This window comes from Ochotona curzoniae, unplaced genomic scaffold, assembly GCF_017591425.1.
Source record: "Ochotona curzoniae isolate NIBS_2020 unplaced genomic scaffold, NIBS_Ocur_1.0 contig_883, whole genome shotgun sequence".
NCBI classification, from domain to species: domain Eukaryota; kingdom Metazoa; phylum Chordata; class Mammalia; order Lagomorpha; family Ochotonidae; genus Ochotona; species Ochotona curzoniae.
In genome coordinates, this window is record NW_024466599.1 from 51,067,427 (window position 1) to 51,085,669 (window position 18,243).

Here is an 18,243-nt window from a genome sequence, read left to right on the forward strand (position 1 = left end):
ATTTGGTATCTGTGATAGGGCGGCAACTTTAGAGCACAGACATGAGCTATGCCATCGTCACTATCATCATCATCATCATCATCTGGCATTGCTGCTACTCTGAAATTTTGCTTCCTGCTGCTGTAGTCATTTCCCTAGGCTTCCACAGACTTGCAGTGGGAATGCTGGTGTAGCAGGAGTGCAGCCAGAGTCCATGTCTCTGTGACCAGGTGTGTACTCAGGAGTCAGGCCTGGCCTCCCAAGGGTGCACCCTTTGGGTGCCTCCAGCATTTTACCCTCCCTCTCTCACAGTGCCAACACTGGAGGAAATCCCTGCACTGCACCCCGACCTGGGACACCTGCCAGTCCTTGACTCTCTGCATGCCACCCTCTTCCCCCCATCTTCATGGAGTTAACATTCAGCTCACTTGGGACCAGGGGAGTGGGCTATCTGAGCACAGAGAAACCAAGCCAGGAGTTTGAGAATTGAAGAGACCACTTGCAGGACTCTCTCAGAGCCATGAGGCAGCATCAGGCATATTGAACTTCGGTAAAAATCCAGAGAAGAATCTCTGTTCAGTGTCTGCATGAAATCTGTGCGTCACAGGCGTTGGCCTGTGTGCGTGTGGGGAAGGCACCGTGAGTGCAGTGTGCATATTCACACAGTAAATCACCAACATGCACACAACTCGAGTCCCAGCACCACCCTGCTTTCGCTTACCCGTGTTCCTGGACCAGGTTGCCTAGGGCTGTCCCAGGGCCTGGGGTAGGACTTCCTGTGGATACATATTCTGATTCTCCTTCATCTCTGGCTGCTCAGGATTTCACCAGCAGAGGAAAGGCTGCCCTGGGTGTTCCCGTCAGTGACAGGTTAAGGACAGGGGAAGTGCCCCCTTCTGCTTGGCTGTCAGACCCTGAACGTTCCCTCTCTCCTGGGCCCGTTTGCAGACCCAGTCCCATCTTCAGCAGCTCCTTCAGCCCCAGGAGGGGGCATGCACTTGTGGTGCTGTGTAGCCTTGCGGCAGTTCCTTGTGCCACCTAACCTTTCCCACATGGGAACAAGTTCAGGCAGTCGGAACTGCCCCTGTGAACACCAGCATCCCACAAGCATGCTGGCTCGATTACCAGCTGCTCCACTTCTGAACCGGCTCCCTGCTAAGGCTCCTGGGAAAGCAGCAGAGGATGGACCCCACATGGAAGACCTAGATGGAGTTCCAGGTTCCTAGCCCAGCCCTGGCTGTTTGGGGAGTGAACCAGCTCATGATGGCTCTAACTCTGGCTTAAAAAAAAAAAAAATAGCACCTTGCCCAGGTTTTTCAAGCTCTCACTTGCTTTTGTTTTCCCTGGGATAACTTTATCATCTCACATTCCCAGTTGAGGGGTGTTTTCTACATTGTAATCAACTTGCAAAGCTATTATTTCACTGAGCAACTTTTGTGTGTGTATGTGTGTGTGTGTGTGTGTGCGTGCGCGCACGTGAGTATAAGGGCCAGGTTGCTGTCTGTTTGGGAAAGAGAATTACTGTGTGGCCCTGCTTGTTGCCCCGAGGTGGCGTGGCTGGCCCCACTGCCGTTTGCTTCAGTGCATGGTGGCAGAGGCAGGCCTAGGCCTGGCACCTCGGGTCTCACTCAGGGACCCAGGGAGCACTGTGTGACTTCTCTTCTGTTTGTTCTGCTGCAGCTTCCATGAGGCAGTCTCAGGCTGAACCTGCAGACATGCGGCCGGAGATGTGGATCGCGCAGGAGTTGCGGCGTATCGGAGACGAGTTTAACGCGTATTACCCACGCAGGGTAACGGCCTTTTTCCTACCTCCTCCTCTTCCCACCCATCCCACCTTACTGTGCTACAGCAGAACAGGAAATCATAGCATCATGCTGATTCTGCAATAATGATCAACCCTTTATGGCCTGCCATGGGCCCTCTGCATCTGTCCCAGGGCCAAATACAAGTGATGGCAGACTTGTCCCATGCAGGCCATGTGGTCAGAGAGTCTCTAATAAGCACAGCCTTGAAGTGCTAAAGTGGAGATTCCTCTGTAGGCTTTGAAATTGTCCCACCTACATATTATTAACATAGTTGCCCATCTGTGGGCCACAATGAAAACCACTTTTCACTTGCCTATCTCTGAGTGCCAAGCAGCAGTGCCTATGCTCATTTCCAGGGCACCGTACCACAAAAAGGCACACGGGGCAGAGAGCTGGGTCCTCTGGTCCCCTGCACATCTGTTTCTCGAAACGCATTAAGATTCTGCCAACTAATAGTAATTTGGAGCATGAAGGCGTTTGAGTAAGGATAGCTGGCTGCCACTTAAACAGGTGTGTTCTGGATGTTTTAAAATGTAGCCCTGTATCCTCCTCTCAGGAAACAGCGTTATCTTTTGTTTATTATTTTGGTTGGAGGAATATGTGTGGCCCCTTGAATGCCTTTTTACACCATGGGGGTGTTTTTGAATGGGAGAAAGGTGGTTCGGAACATGGGGACTCTCCCCTTGGTGGATTCCTCCTGCAGATGTGGCTCGGGATGTGGCTATGATTAGGCCTCCCACTCTGAAGCACTGTGCAGACCTCTGTTGATGTGTCCGATGGGGAGAGGCCTGACTCCTGGTTTATAGATGATGTGCTGCATATCATCCTTTGTGACTGCATACCATTCTTTCAGATTAGGCCACTTGCTTTCCAGCTGTCTTTTTGCAAACATTATTGTTTTATGTGGGTAACTCATAATGATTTTTGTTACAATGTGCACTTCCCAGAGAGGCAGTGTTCCAGAGAACACAGAGAAATCTTGCATCCATTGATTCACTCCCCAAGTGGCCACTGACAACTGGGTCTGGGGTCGAGCCAGGCTGAAGTCAGGGGGCTTCATCTTTCTGATTCCCTCCCGTGGGTGGCAGGGCAGTCCAAGCACTTGGCTACTTTATGCTGCTTTCCCAGCACCTTAGCAGGGGGCTGGTTAGACTTAAATCAGTGCTTGTACGGGATACCAGCATCACGGGTAGTTCATTAACACACTGTGCCACAATGCTGGCCCCTTGGAGATTTTTTTGAGCTTTGCTTTGCCTTGTGGAGGAAGGAGGGTGCCTCCAGGACGCCCCAGGGTCTCTCTCCTGCTCTCAGTGTCGCCTTCTTCAGCCAGTGTTGCTGAGTGAATGGATGTCACTCAGGAGTGGCTCTGGATCCTCCCCGCCTCATGTGGACATGTTTCCAGATGGTTGCCCATGACTGGACAGTAGACTCATGTCTTCAGGGCAGAGTTCATGCAAGGGAATCTGGAGCTTCCTGAAAACCCCCCTCACACAGTGCTCCCATCTTTCTGTGTGCACGGTGGGATGTGTACCTGGCTCTGCCCTTTGGTAGTGAATGGGCTGCTGTGTGCACCTCCACCTGCCGCAGACTGAGAGGGTGCCGGAACATAAATTCCTCTCAATCAATCCCGATGACCTAATGGACTCTGTAGCTTGACACTAATGTTAGTTGCCATCCGCCTTTCTAGCACCACCAACAGCAGCAGCTCCTATGCCTGGGCTTGTCTGGTGGCTTTGGTTGTTCCTGTGTGTTGTGCCTGGGTCTGGCTGTCTCCTATTGGACCAGAAGGAGCTCTTAAGAGGTGGGACTATGGTATGTGCAGGAAGTTGATCCTCACACTGCACTGGAAGAATGTGGTCCCTGCCAGAGGATGGCTGGGCACATCTGGGTCCCTGTGGGGCAGGGAGGTATCACCCTCATGCTGGGCCTGTCCTCTGTTCTGTTGGAACTGCTGGCTGCTGAGGTGTATGTGTCTAAGGACAGTTGGTTACTGGTCTCTTTAAATCACCAAAGACCAGTGGGTGATGTCACCATGCTTTCCCACGGGCCTGCCCACACAGACCTGGGGCCATAAGCCAAGTGGCCATTGATGAGACATGGCTGAGGGTGGTATGGGGCTTTGCCATGCGTTCTAGCCACCTGGCTTTCCCCTGGCAGTCTGTCAAGTTCATGTCACATGCACATGAACCCCAGGTCATCACACAAGGCCAAGAGGACATCAGCTGACAGGGTGAAACCTGCCTCTCTCTTCTCCCAGTCTCATTCCCAGTTGCACGTGTGAGCATCTGGCTAGATGGTCACAGCCATTTGCTCACGTGAAATGAACCATTGCAGCCGTGCTGTAGGCAGTAGTGGAAGTTGGCCTCCTGGCACCATTCGCAAAATTTTGAGACTGTGGGCTTCCCGTGCCTATCTTAAATAATAATGTGGTATGAAAATGTGGCCACAAATTTAACCAAAGGAAGCAAGGACCAGCCGGTATCCTCCAGATTATATGCACTATCTGTAAAATCACAGACTCTGAAAAGCAACATGGAGCACTGCTGGGTCTGTCGCGATAGCTGTTGGATTAGACATTGTCTCACCCATAGGCAGTTGTTAAACATCCAGGGTGGGAAGGCAAGAAGTGGATGGGAGGCTGTCATGAAAAATAATGAGCTTGGATGATTGCTGGCGAGCTACTGTGCTGCCATGCCCTGACTTGGGATGGAATTTCAGCCTTTGAGAAACTCCAGTGCCTTTGTTTGCCCAATTCTCCGACCTGGGTCTTCTGTTGGCATGAGCCTTGTGATGTCTGCCAGGATAATTCCCCATTGGAGAACTAGAGGAAGTTGCCGTGTAGGTGGTTTAGTTCACTGAAGGGTGAGACGGGGCTGGAGGTTGAATCTGCAGACTGAGATGAGAAAGGTGCAGGTGTGTGCCAAGCCGGGACATGTCCCCTTTCCCCACCTCCACTCCACCCCAAGACTGGGTGAATGACCCAGCCCTTCTGGGCTTGGGTCTCTAGGTCACACTGGCTTTTTGGTAACTTTTGTTTGGATCGCATTTCAGACTGAGGTCCGTGTTACCAGGATTATGCCCATACCTCTTTTTGGTCCCCTTGGGGTTCCCATTGTCATCCTCTGGCTATGTTTGCTTGAGTGCTTTCTGAATATGGTTTCCACGTCCTTGGGTTCAACCAAGAGTATTGAAAATACAGAGAAAGGATTGCCTCATGCTTCGTGTTTGCAGGCCCTTCATGCTATTCCCTGTGTGATACAGCACGGCTACTATTTATAGAACGTTTACGTTGGCTTAGGTATTTGTGAGTCATGTAGAGGTGACTCAAGCTTAGGGGCATATATAGGTCCTTGGAAATACTGTCCTGCTGTGTATAAGGAGCTTGACTGCTCTGAGGATTTGGTGTCCTTGGGGGAGTCCTACAGCCAGCCCCCCAGTGATATTCAGGGATAACCATACATTATTGAACGAGTTACAGACCCAAGAAGGAGAATGTGCTCTTAGGTAACTGCGGTGGCGCTGACGCTTGGAGATGGAGAGTTAACAGTTATCTTGCCTGTCCCGTGGACCTCCCTGAAGCTAGCTCCCTTCTGAAGAAAAAAATAAATTCTTGTGCAAGGATCATGCCTTGAATTTAGATGCCTTATCCTGTTGGCTTCATTTCTCCAGACCTGTTCTCTGATCTTTGCTCTCTGTGACCACTGATGGGTATGGGAAGGTCAGGGCAGACTCGCAGACTCCCTAAATTTGGTTTGTGCGAGGTTTCCACGCATTCAGATTCAAGTCTGGCATTTCTGGCACAGCCAGTCGTTCCTACCCTGGTGACACCACTGTGGGTCCCAGGTGGCGAATCCCGCTGTACTGTTTGAGTTTTTCCATACTCAGTAGAAGCAGAGAGCCTGGGATAGAGAAAGAGCTCACCTTTCTCCACCTGCATTCCTCTTCCACACAGTGGGTTGTCAGGTGTTGTTTCTGGTACGCATTTGTGGCTTTCACTTCCCTGGATTTGCTGTAGCCCAGGCACTTGTGGAATGTGCAGTGAGATGAAGCCTGGAGGCCTTGGAGGCAGGGGCACAACTCTTGTGGGTGGCATAGGTGCGTCGTCACTCTTACAGGGGGAGACTCACAGAGAAGCTGAAACTTCAGTGTAGAGCCAATGAAGGAGGCCAGTAACTTGTGTTTGGCTGTGTCGTGCAGGACAACAAAGCCTGCCGAACACAGGACAGCCGGGTCTCAGGCCTGACTCAAGCCTTCATGTAGCGCAGTATACCTGCCAGAAGTAGCCTGCAGGAGAGGATGTGAGTCCTGGGAGCATGGTGGCTTCTTGGGCAGGGTTCTGGGCTGTGCGCTGGGACCTTGGCTGAAAGGTATGCACTGGGCCTCTCATGGCTTTGAACCCCGAGCCACACTGATAGGTCTGAAGCTGGGACCATTGACCCTCTGGGTTACTAGGGAGCTTCCCAAGCAGACTGTCCAGCCTTCCTTATTGTGTGCACAAGAGGTCTTCTCTGGGCTCACACTGGCTCGGGAGATGCTCCGGCTGTGGACAGCCATGGGTGTGAAGCACTCACAACTCCTGTGGGTCCTCTGGATGTGGCAAGGACTGAATGGGAAGCCATTTGTTGTTTAATCACAGGAAACAGAGCGCATCAGTATGTTTACGCTCCACGCCGCTATTCCATCCAGGGCATGTGCAGGCATGAGTGGATTGATGTGTGTTGTAGACCAAAGTGTAGCCCTGCATCAGACAAACAGGAGTGGAAGAGGTGGCCCCGCAGACTGGTTTTGATGAAATGCAAGTTCTGGTTGAAGTGTTGGCGCATTAGCCCTTTCCTGGACTGCATATAAACAGTCTGAGCTCTCTCTTCCAGAACCTGTGGGTCTTCTGTGCTGGGGACCGTTGGTTTTATTAAAGGATGTTGTTTTCCTTGTAGACTGGCTGCAAGGGGAGAAGCCTACCTTGCAATTTGCTTAGTAAACCCACAGGTGCATGTTCTCAACACAACCTCCATTGGGGGCCTTCATGAGTTGAGTGTTGGCATTTAGCGAAATGAAGCTCTGTATTGATGTGAAAGGAATCATCAAAACTCTGCCTAGAAAATATTGAACCTCTGCTAGATTTAGGATTTGCAACATGCTGAGTTGCCCTAAACTTTGCAAAGCAGCCACTGCCTTGACAAAAGCAGTCCTGGAAGTGGCTTCAGGGCCCAGTACTCCTCAGGGGTGGGGTTTCCTGGAGTAGGGAGTTGGAGGTGGTCCTGGGGTGGGCCGGCTTTCAACCACAATATTGGCATCCCCCTGGAAGGTAGGGCACTTTGGGTGATCCCCCCCACCCGCATTTGTGTGCACTTGATCTTCATCATGGGTTGCCGGTTCCCTAAGTAAGCACTGTCTGTAACTTGCTGAGGCCAAAGTGTGAATTCATGGGGAGACAAATCTCACAAAGAAGCCTAGGGATTTGGGGAACCAGATCTTGAATCCTGGCTCTACCAGGATAAAACTTAGGAGACCTTGCTTTTTGCCCACACCCTTAGGAGTACAGGAAGGATCAAATGATACCATTTAAAGGTGGAGCCAGAAAATCTACCCATCTCTTGTCACCATTGTTCTGCTTTCTCTCACTCTGAACCATCATTGAAGTGTTTCTCTGCTGGCCTTCCAACTCTACTTAAGAGCCACACTTAAGGGCTTAAGGAGCTGGCCAGTGTGTGATGGGTAAGCCATCCTGTATGGGTGCTGGTTCAAGTCCAGCTATTCCACTTCCAGTCCAACTCCCTGCTAATGACCTGGGAAGGCAGTGAAAGATGGTTCAAGTGCTTGGGCCTGTGCACCCACCTGGGAGACCTGGGTGAAGCTTCCTATTCCTGGCTTCAGACTGGCTCAGTTCCAGCTGTGTGGCCCTTTGGGAAGCGAACCAGCAGATGGAAAAATCTCTCTTTCTCTGTTACTCTGCCTTTCAAACAAATAAATGAATTCTTTGAAGAGTCGCCCTTTAAACACCCTGGAACTGCTTTTTCCCCAAGCATGTTCCGAGCCTTGTTGATGCATGCTGTGCTGGCCTGGCTGTGGGCTGAAGGACTGGGGCACTGGGGCGTGTTTACACGGCTGGGTGGGCTCAGCTAGATGCCCTTGTGTTGAGTCACACCAAGTGTGCTGGGAGGGCTCCATCCGGCTGGGCAGGTGCTGCACCTGCAGTCACAGGGCTGAGGGCCATTCACATGTAACCATCAGGAGATGCACCTGCCTGCAGGGGACTTCAGGGAGATCAGATGGGGGTTTTTGAAATCTCTTGAGGAGGAAATGAGGATGCACCCAAAGCAAGCTGAGGCCCTTCTGTAGTCGTACGAAAACAAGAAACCTCTTGCATCACCCTTCGCTAGACTTCTACCAGCTGAACCAGAGCAGCGAGGTTTGAGCTGTGGTTAAAGCGTGTTATGTCTCATTTAGCATTTTTTTTTTCCTGAGGCCAGGCGTTGCATGGTGGTTCACAAGCCAGCCCTTCATCTAATAGCGATGTGAGACTATCTTGTACCCTTGAGGTTGACCCCAAGAGGACAATGGCACACTTTGAAGGTTGACCTCTGGAAGCTGGTCCTTGTGGCCAATTGGGGCAAAGAGCCGATACAGCCAGGGACCACACATGGCAGGTGTGTGTCAGCCTCTCCCAGCGGTGGTCGACAGCTCTCTCCCAGCTCTGAGGTAGGGAGGGACACCCACTGCTGCTGCCTGCAGGAGCCCGTAGTCTCTGGGCAGCCTTCCACCAGCTCTGGGGATGTCAAAGCTGTTAGATAGCAGCTATGCAAATGCCTCCCCCACCTTGGTGGTGGAAAGAAAGTGAACCGGTGTTAGGCGGCATAGTCCGACACAGGCGGCAATGGCAGCAGCAACAGACCTCAAATCAGTGTTGGGATCACGCGACTAGTTCTGCGAGCTGACAGTGGACAGAGGCCCCATCTGCCTGCAGAGCTCACATCTGTTTGTCACATGCCAGGCTTTCGGCTGACCTCTCACTTGGTTGCCATGGATATGTGTGCTCATGGGGTCTTCAAAATGTTCACACAGACAAAGCTTACTAGGAAACTAGCATGTACAGACTTCCAGTGCTTTTGCGCCACAATAAACTTCTCTCTTTTTTTAATTCCAGCTTTTCACAAACTTTTGAAGCACTCTGCTATACACACACAAATATTGCCTCAGGCATACACGTATACAGGTATATCTGAAATACACACTGTTCGTGTCTGCCAGAGAATAGGCAGGCTTACATCACAATCTCAGGATCGAGCTTCTTGCCCCATCTGCCCCAACCACCTTTAGCTGTGACCATGACAGCCCCTGGGAGAACACACTGCACCCACGTGGAGGTCGTGAGCTGAAAGCAGAGATTTCGCTCTCTCCTTCCTGGTCTCACAGCCCAGAATCAACCTCCCGTTCCAGGCTAGGACTTACTTAAGGATCCATCTGTTGCTGTTGATGTTTAGGACTTCTCAGGCATTCAGCATTGAACTTCTGTAGGAGACCAGTTTCGGGCAAGTTAAAATCCCAGGGCTGCTGTCTGGTTTCTCTTGGAAGGGACCTCAGCCAGGAAAGGTTTTGAAGACTGCCTCGTGCGTGCCCCTTACCTTACCTGTGGCTGTGTGTGCTTCCCTGGTGTCACTTGTGACCTCCCTAAACCTTCACTGTACAGTGCACACCTCTTTGGTTTATACCCAAGACGGTGGCCCACTGGGTCTGCACTGAAGTCTTGGCTGCATTGGGGCCCCAGTGCTCAATGCACAGCCTGAATCTTCTCTGCAGCCCCAGGCAGGATGTACGAGGCCCTTCCCTAGCACCGTGATGTGCAGAGCCGCTGCTGGCCCCAGAGCCCACTCTGAGCTTCCAGTCTTGCCAATGTCTGTCTGTTAGCTGCTGTGTGTGTGGGCAGTGTGGGCTCCAAATTACCCCACCTCCAGCCTTGCAGCCTCAAACCAGTTGTGCGCCCTTTGGTCTGATTTGCCAGCTGTCAGCCAACCCTGGGGAGACCATGCTGGATCCCAGGTTGTATGCCGAGTCCTTCGGTTAAGCAGTAGCACTGGGTGCCTCCTCTGTGCCTGGGCCCTTGGGGTGTCTTGGGCAGCTTTCCAACGGACAGGCTCGTTGCTCCATGCAGGACTAGAAGCTGAATCCACAGTTATGGTCTGTCTGTAGGTGCCTGGGCCACCACCTCTTGTCTCCCCAACACCTGCTTGCTTGGGCCCAGCAAGACAATATGGCTGCTGGCTGTGGTTGATTTGGCCTTAAAGAGTGACTGAATTTCCTGATACTTGCTGGATTGTTCCAAGTGTTAAGTGGAGGATTCCCAGCGTGACACAGGCTAGGTGATGGCTTGGTGGCCTTTTCAGTCCCTCTCCACCGCCCCCTCCCCCAGCCCCTGCCATGTCTTAGAACAGCAGGTCTAAGTGTCCACGCTGCTCTCCTGCACCAAGTGCCCCTCGCTCTCTCTGACTACTCCAGTCCTGCTCAGCATCAGCCCGCCTGAGGGCATTCCCATGGTACCTGCCACTCACATAAACCCGAATCATCTTGGGAGCTGTTTAGGAAGCCCCCGTGTGAATGCTGGCAGCACTGTCCCCAAGGCCCTGACCATCTCTGCAGAGTGTATCCCTGTCTGTATGAGGCAAACATTGCTGTGCAGTCTGGCTTATTATAAGAAATCAATACTCCACATACATGAAAATTGTGTCTCGGGTCAACGGCCTGCCCTGAAGTACCTGTTTTCCCTTCTTTGCTCCAAATCCTGGTCTTCCTTCAGGCTCACCAGAGGGGTTAACTCTGCCCAACACCCCTACCTGCCTCTTCTCTCTCTCTCTCTCTCTCTCTCTCTCTCTCTCTCATTGTTTATTTACCTCTGCATTGTCTTTACTGCATTATCTTGTTGATTATCTTGGGCTGGCCCTCTGGGTACACAGACCTATGCCTTGAGAGCAGGCCCCTGCTGGAGTGTTGGCCGGTGCCCTTTCCCACAAGGACTGTTGGGGAACTGGTTCCAGGAGGGCAACAAGAGGCTGTGCATGTCTCAGGGGTCAGAAGGGTCCTGCGGGATGGCCATAAAAGTCAATTACCCCAGGCTCCATGGAGCCGTGGAGAGGGCGGGGCAGTCTTCTCTCTCCCTCCCCAGCCTGTGGTCAGGTGGCTTGTGTGCACTCTGGAGCAGGTGCGGTTCCATAGTGTAACCACCCTCACCACATACTGATGGCAATGCATCTTTCCAGAGTCCTTTTGTAACTTAGATTTTGCAGCGTTACCTGACCCTGAGAGGTGTTGCTTTTGCTTAGAGCCTGAAGGACCAGAAATGATAGCATGAGTGAAAGGTGGCATCCATCCACCACGGCTGCATAGGCTTCCCATGCTCTAGGAGCCAGGTGTGCACAGGTGACCTGCAGGTGCCCATCTCACCTCTGTATGCTCCTACAAGAACATCTTGGATCACCTTGTCAAAGAACCCACCTCCAATCACAGTGCCATTTGAGCTCCTGGGGTTAGCAATGCCCTGTTTCAGCATCACAGCATCTCAGGAGGAGGTGGGGCTGCAAGGAGCAGCAGGAGGTCCAGGTGTTGTAGCCCATTTTACATCCACTGCTTGTTCATGCAGGCTTTTGTCATCTTGCTAGCCCTATATTTCATGTCCCCAAGATCATGCCCACAGCAAGTTGCAGTGCCTGGCCAGGGAGCAGTTGATCTCACCCTTGGCTGGGTTTAACTGAGAAAGCCTCTGAAACAGTTCTACTCTGGACACACTACTGTGGCCATAGTACACTGGTACACGCTTACTTTGATCTTTCTCCAGTGCCCTGTGCCCCAGGGGACTTTGTGCAATTGCCTTGAGCTCTCTCCTAACCCCTTGACCTGAAGGCCCTGCTCTAGGAACTAAATGGCAGAAAGCAGAGCAGGCAGGGAACTCTGCCAGGGCTTGAACACAGGTGATGCCAAGTGCCAGGTCCTGAGTCCTCACCCAGCTACAGAGCCACCTCCCCATTGTCATCACTAGACCCAAGTTGTGTGCCCAGTAAGCATGTGTGTGCAGCCGCAGGTAGGAGAAGGCAGTGAAGCAGGTGCCACGGCCAGCAGCAGTGCAGTGCCAGCTGTGAAAGCGTTTGGGGCTGGTGTGATGGAATTGGCAGTCATGGCTTCCTCTGCTGAATGTTGTCCAACAGCAACTGTTCACCTCTTTTATGAAGGTGCGGACCATGCCGCCGTGACAGCTGCTGCCAGCTGTGGCTCCATGCAGCTTCTAGTCAACCAGGCCTGGTCTGCTCCCTTTGCCAGCATTGCCTCAGGGCAACAATCACCCTTCTCAGCCTGCATCACAACCACCCTCCTCCTGCTGTGTCCCCATTGTTGATGCCGTCATCTGCCCACACCACGAATGGTGATGCCACTGGCTCAGCCTGCGACTTCCCGGTCTGGCTCGGTAACTTAGCCTGTGGCAGCACGCGCATTCTTCGTCTTAGTAAGCTGTGGTTTTAGTTTGAATAAGCCTTCTTTCAACCCATTAGTGTTCGTCTACACTAAAATTACCCTTCCCCTAAATTATTCTCACACACTCAGAAGGAGCAAAGTAATTCTGAAAGTTAAATCAAAACAAAGCAATCTTGTGTGTAAAGTAGATAAAAATCGCGGACTGTGGTTACCCAGCGCACCGCTGCAGGGATCACGCACAGAAAGCCCATTTCCTGCCCTTGGGTTCTGGAAGGAGGAGGTCAAAGGCCCTGGGCTTATCGCCATCCCAAGGCCATGATGGTGGTGGTGGTTGGGCAGGCCCTGGAGAGCCACACGGACAGGGCGGAGAGGGACGCAACCCCTGCAGCTGGTGGCTGCGGGTGACCTCTGGGGTCAGGGAAGGGGTGGCTGTCCATCCTGCTGCATGGTGGTTCTTGCCTTGGCATGAGCATACAGCAGCTTCGGGGAAGCTGTGGGCAGCTGACAGCCACGCAGAGTGGTTGGGTGTGTGGATTAGTCATTCAGGAAGCAACTGGCAGGGATCTCAGACCCCAACTGGGAAGGGGGTGTAGCTCAGGATCTTGAAGCTGTGTGTTCCGTTATTTTATTTTCCTGTTGCCTTGCACCCATGAAGTGATACTGAATTTGGGGGGTCGGAGCTCTGTAAGACCCAAGACTTTGAAGCCTCTTGGGTTGCAGGAAGTGTTAACTGGCCACCCACAAGAGGCTTAGGTAGTGAGATCTTTCAAGGTCCTGCTGTGTCCCTATCCATTCCACAACACACACACATGCACACACACACACACACACACACACACACACACACACACACGGCAGTCTTTACAGGATGCCAGCTGCGTCTCTGGGGTTGATAGCTCCTCCGTAGCACGTACGTGTGTGTGCGTGTGTGTGTGTGTGTGTGTGTGTGTGTATGTGTGTGCACTCCCTCTGGAGTCCTGAGGACTAAGGATTCGCTTCCATTTTTCCAGAAACCCTCTGATTGCTGTTTTATTTCTCAGTTTGAAAAAGGAGGAAACCAGGAAGGTAGGGGGAGGGAGGCAGGGCGTAGCATTGAGTTAAGCTGCTGCTGCAATGCTCTCTGCCTACATGGGACTCCCCAGTGCTCTGCTAGCAATCCAGCTTCCTGCTAAGGCACCTGGGGAGGCAGCAGCAGATGACCCAGGTGCCTGCCACCCACGTGGAAGACCCGGCCGAAACTCCTCACTTTGGCCGACCTTGACTTGGTATAGCCATCTGGGGAGTGAAGCAGTGGATGGAAAATCTAGGTCTCTCTCTGTCGTTCTGCCTTTCAAATAAATAAATAAACCTTTAAAAAGGAGAGAGAGAGAGAGTGTGTGTATACCTGTGCTTTATGTAGCGAAATCTTCCCTATATGGAGGAATTCCTTCAGCCAGCTCTCGGAGTAGCTAATGCTTCAGTGACATGTGCTGTATCTAAGAGGGATGGGAACATGAGGTCGCTGATTCTCTTACTAAATGTGAACACCCCCTTCTACCCCATCCTCATAACTAGCAAGAACCTTAAAAGCTGTGCTTTTGTTGTTTCAGGTACTTTTGCATAATTACCAAGCAGTGGAAGAACAGCCCCAAATGGTGATCTTGCGACTGTTACGTTACATCGTCCGCCTGGTGTGGAGGATGCACTGACGGGGCCTGTGTCGAGCCAAGCTGTGACCGCCTGGGCCCAGCCCTGGCTCTTGCTGCCTGCCAGCCAGGAGCAGGCGCAGGAGGACGCTGTGGGGAACATGATCTTGACTTCCCCACTCGCCTAGTGGAAGAGCTGATGGAGACGTGTTGTGAATGTAAATGAGGGCTGACTGCTTTTGTTTTTTCTTAATGTACAAATCGTGGTTCTTTGGAGCAGGATTTTATGCAAGAATGGTGTTTACATGCGCTGTGTGCATTTTTTTTCCACCTCCTTTAATAAGAACAGGTTTTTCAAAAAAGGAAATGGAAACTTTGTAACCAACTCATGAATAATTTTTGTACTAAAATTTTAAGAACCTATTGCCTACTCAGAGGATTCTGTAAACCTACAATGGAAACTGAGCCAGCTAATGTATACAGCTGCCTTAGTTTATTTTTAGACATTACTGTACAGAATTGTTAAGCTGAGCAAGGTCTGACAGGTCCCTTCCCTTCCTTGCCATTTCCGCTTTGATTCTTTTTTATTTTTGTAATTATTGTTAATACCTGAAGAATTTGTAGGGACTGGGATGGATGGAAGTGGCAGAGGGCCTGCTGTTGATTGATGAGCCACTCCTGTTTTGTAAATATCTGTTTACCTCCTGAGTGCAGTGGCACCCTGGCAAGCCTTCTGACCATGCTTGCGGGTTTTACACAGTCTTCTTCCAGGATGCCCCTCTGGGCCGGCTGTACTTGGGCACATCCTGATCCGGGGCCTCCCCATGATCAGGAGGGACTGAGGCAGAGCATGAGTTAACGCCCACGCATGTCTTACGCAGCTCAGGCCATCTGTCCGGTAACTGGCTCGCCAGGCATTCGTTGGGGCTGGTTTTCATTTAGTCTTGATGGGCATAGCATCGGGAGATTGTTGAGAAACCAAGAGCCATGGCAACAGCTGACCTGGGATCAGGGCCTTGGGCACTGTTGGCTTTCCCACTGCCACAGGTGCAGGCTCAGCAGCAGCCCCAGGCATTCCGGGCGGGTACCCTCCTGACCCTCAGCCAGGAGCTGAGGGGGCTGCATCCAGGGTTTATGTCCAACCCAGGCTGCCTGGCCTGTGATGCCTAACTGTCCACCCCAGCTCATGTCGGTCTACTTGGAAATCCAGGCTGAATTTTCCACTCTCCCTGGCGGGTGGGAGCCTGAATTCTCTTTCTCTACTCCTCTGAGGTCAACCCCTTCCATCTCCACTCTATGGGAAATATTCCATCTGGGGGTGTCCCCTGGAAAGGCGGTGCACGGAGCACCCTCACGTGAGTTAGTCATTCCAAAGCCAGACAGACCAACAACCAGGGAGACCCCAGAGACAGGCCAGGGAGCAGGGAAAGACTAGGAGGATGCGTTGCACCTCTGACTAGTGTCAATCAAGAAATAACTTTTCCAAAGACCGGCACGAAAGGAGTCAGCCGTGCCAACGACTGCATTGGCTTTTGTCTGGCGGTGGACTGGTATTTTTACATTTTATTAAATTAAGGGGACGAAATCCATTGCCTTGTGTTGTCACAGTTTTATAAATATATGTGTATGTATGTACAGCCTGTATACTTTTTTCTTTTAGATAGAGATGATTTGATTCCAAAATGCTTTTTTTTATTATTATTATTTTATTTTCCTTTCCCCAGAACCCTCCCTGGAGTTTGGGAGTTTCAGAAGCCATGTGCAAGCTCCAGTTGTTTCTTGTTGTGTTCTGAGGTTATTCATGGGGTCACACACGCAGTCTATGGTTGCGGAATTGCAGCCGCAGGTCTGCTGGGCGTCACACACCAAAGATGTACTTGGTTCTGGACTCCCCCTCCCACCCCCTGCCCTGTTCCATCCCAGGATCTCCTTACCCACGTGCCAGTCTGTGACTGGAGCACTTTACTCTCTCCCTTCAGCTGGGTGCTTCCCCTTCCTCCAGCCAGAGCACCTGCTAACAGGTGCTGGGGGCTCTGGTGGCCACTGGGAGTGTGTGTCGCGAGCGTATGCCTCCTTCGGCCCAGCAGTACCCTGTCTCCCCCAGCCCCACCCCGGGCTCCAGGCTGGCTGGGCAGTGTGCGGCTCTCTGAGTTGTAGAAGTATTAAGGAGTGCGCTGCAGACTGTGGGGCCCCCGTCTCTGTCTCAATGCCTCTCAACAGACACAGTATCTGTCCTGGCTAGGCCTCTTTTAGCTTTTGTTGCTGTTGTTGTTGGTTTTTTAATTTTTGTAAAAAAAAAAAAATCCCTTTTTGGATACATAAAGCGGGTTTTGTGCCTTGACAACCTCTCCTCGTGTGAGGCTTGTAAAAAGTGTCCTGTGACTTTGCACCAAGATGCAATAAACACACACGTGCACACACACACACACACACACACACAGGGACTTCATAAGGGATTCTAGATTTCCTTCCCAGAAAAAGTTGATTTAAGAATTTTTAGTTGGGGGGGACGGAGATTAGGATGGGGAATTATGGAGAAAACATTTTTTTAAAACTTCTTGTGATTTGGAGAGAAAAAAATGCAATGGAATACAATTTTCTTCTGTTTTCCCTTCTTAATATTGTATGTATTTTGACTATTTATTAGAGTAGGAATTCAGATTTTTTTTACTTACCAACTGAGCCAGATGTTCGTGTGCAATTGTGTTTCCTTTACCTTTCTTGTAAAATTTTGTACAGCATCAATGAGTAACGAAAAAAAAAATCACTGTTTTTCTAAACTTTTTAGAATCAAGGACTGTAAATATTTGTAGATTTCTTTTTTTTTTCTGTGTAATGTGTCCTACTGTTTCATAATGCTGTAACTTGTAGAAACATTGTATATTTATTTTCTGCTTATTTAATGTCTTAAGTTCTTGAACGTGTAGACATCCCTGCCCCCTCCAAGGCCCCCCTACCCCACGGACTGCCTTCCCCCTCCAGGTGTGGGGTGGCGACCGGCCCTGCAGCTTCGGTCCCTGCTGTGAATGGTCCAATAGGTTTCAGTTCTTGGACTCTCCTGCCCTTCGCTTGTATGTAGATGCCAATGAGGTAAACACAAATCCTGCTGGCTACCAAATTCCGCTTCGAGAAATGCCCAGCAACTTCCTGTTTGTTTCAGACAAGCCAGCTAGCTTCTCATCAAAGCACAATTTGCTAACTCCAAAGCATAGCTTGAAAACAAAAAAACAAAAAAGTAATGTATTATCAGCATAGGGGATTTTCCCATCAAGCTTTCACCCCTGACAGCTCCTGTGTGGAGGATATGCAAATATGCCACCCCTGGAGGTGCTGAGGGAAGGTTAGAGGGGTGAGGGCCACGCTGGACCGAGGCTTGGGTGGCTGCCAACAACCCCTGGGCAGCAGGATGTAAGGAGCTAACCACGGCTGCCTATGTTTTGCCATGTGCGCTGTGTGTCTCCAGGAGCCAACTGCACAGCCGTCTGCTGTCCCCCAACTGTGCAATCATCCTGCTGTTTCAGGTCCAAGCCTTCCCTCCATCCCCTGTGAGAACACAGCTGTAGGGGGGAAGGAAGGGTCCCACTGGGTTTGGGGAGCAGAGTGTAAGATGTGAAAGCTCATGGAAGCCCTCAGGGACTACTGGGGCTCCGTCGTCCTGCTGCTGTAGCCCAGTGCCTGCGTGTTGCCTGTTCACCACCACCACCACACACCTGTATGTGTGTGTGAGGGGATGTGTCCACATGTGAATGCTAACTCGGTCAGGGTCTGCTACAAACAGTGCTGTGTGCAAGAAGCATCCTCAACCTCCGGCTCCATAACTTGAATACTTTTCTTTGGAATTTCAGTTCGAAGAAGCTCTCTTGGATGCTAGGTTTTCTGTCCAGGTTCTGTGATGACGAGTTACTGTATCCAAACTCATCAGGTACCCTTGTATAAATAGCACTGATCTGTGTGTATACTGATCCATCACCACCTTGTTCCCTAGGACCCAGTGTATGTAGCATTTGTATTGCAATTTCCCTGGCTTCCTTGTGTTTTGCACTGATCAATTTTGACAGGGTAATTGCCACTTTACTTGTGCAATACTGCTGTAAATAACTGCAGATTTTTTTTTTTAAGAAACTCAATCTTTTATGTTCTTAATGGATTTTATATAAATAAAACTTTCAACTAATGTTGGTGAGCCGTTGTGATTTTTGTTGTCACCAAATGGCAGAGGAGCAGTTGAAGTTGTATATACATCTGAACCACCCACACACCTGCCCCAGGGAGATTGGAGAAGTTCTTGCTGGAAGACAAGGCAAGGTGCCGCCAACCGCTCTGAAGTGTTGAAGTTGCTGCTGAGGAGGTTAACAGCAGAGAGTGATGCCTGGGCA

At 51.0% G+C, this 18,243-nt stretch overlaps 1 protein-coding gene across 3 annotated transcripts in view; it reads left to right on the forward strand.

The window, feature by feature from the left end:
* BCL2L11 (BCL2 like 11) overlaps positions 1-18,041 on the forward strand; it is a 44,964-nt gene extending 26,923 nt beyond the window's left edge. For all 3 annotated transcript variants that reach the window (XM_040993519.1, XM_040993520.1, XM_040993521.1), the window contains 2 exons: positions 1,660-1,769; positions 13,832-18,041. In XM_040993519.1, coding sequence (XP_040849453.1) covers positions 1,660-1,769; positions 13,832-13,930 — 209 coding nt within the window. In that variant the 3' untranslated portion in view covers positions 13,931-18,041. The remainder of the gene's footprint in view (positions 1-1,659; positions 1,770-13,831) is intronic.
* Positions 18,042-18,243: the final 202 nt, after the last annotated feature.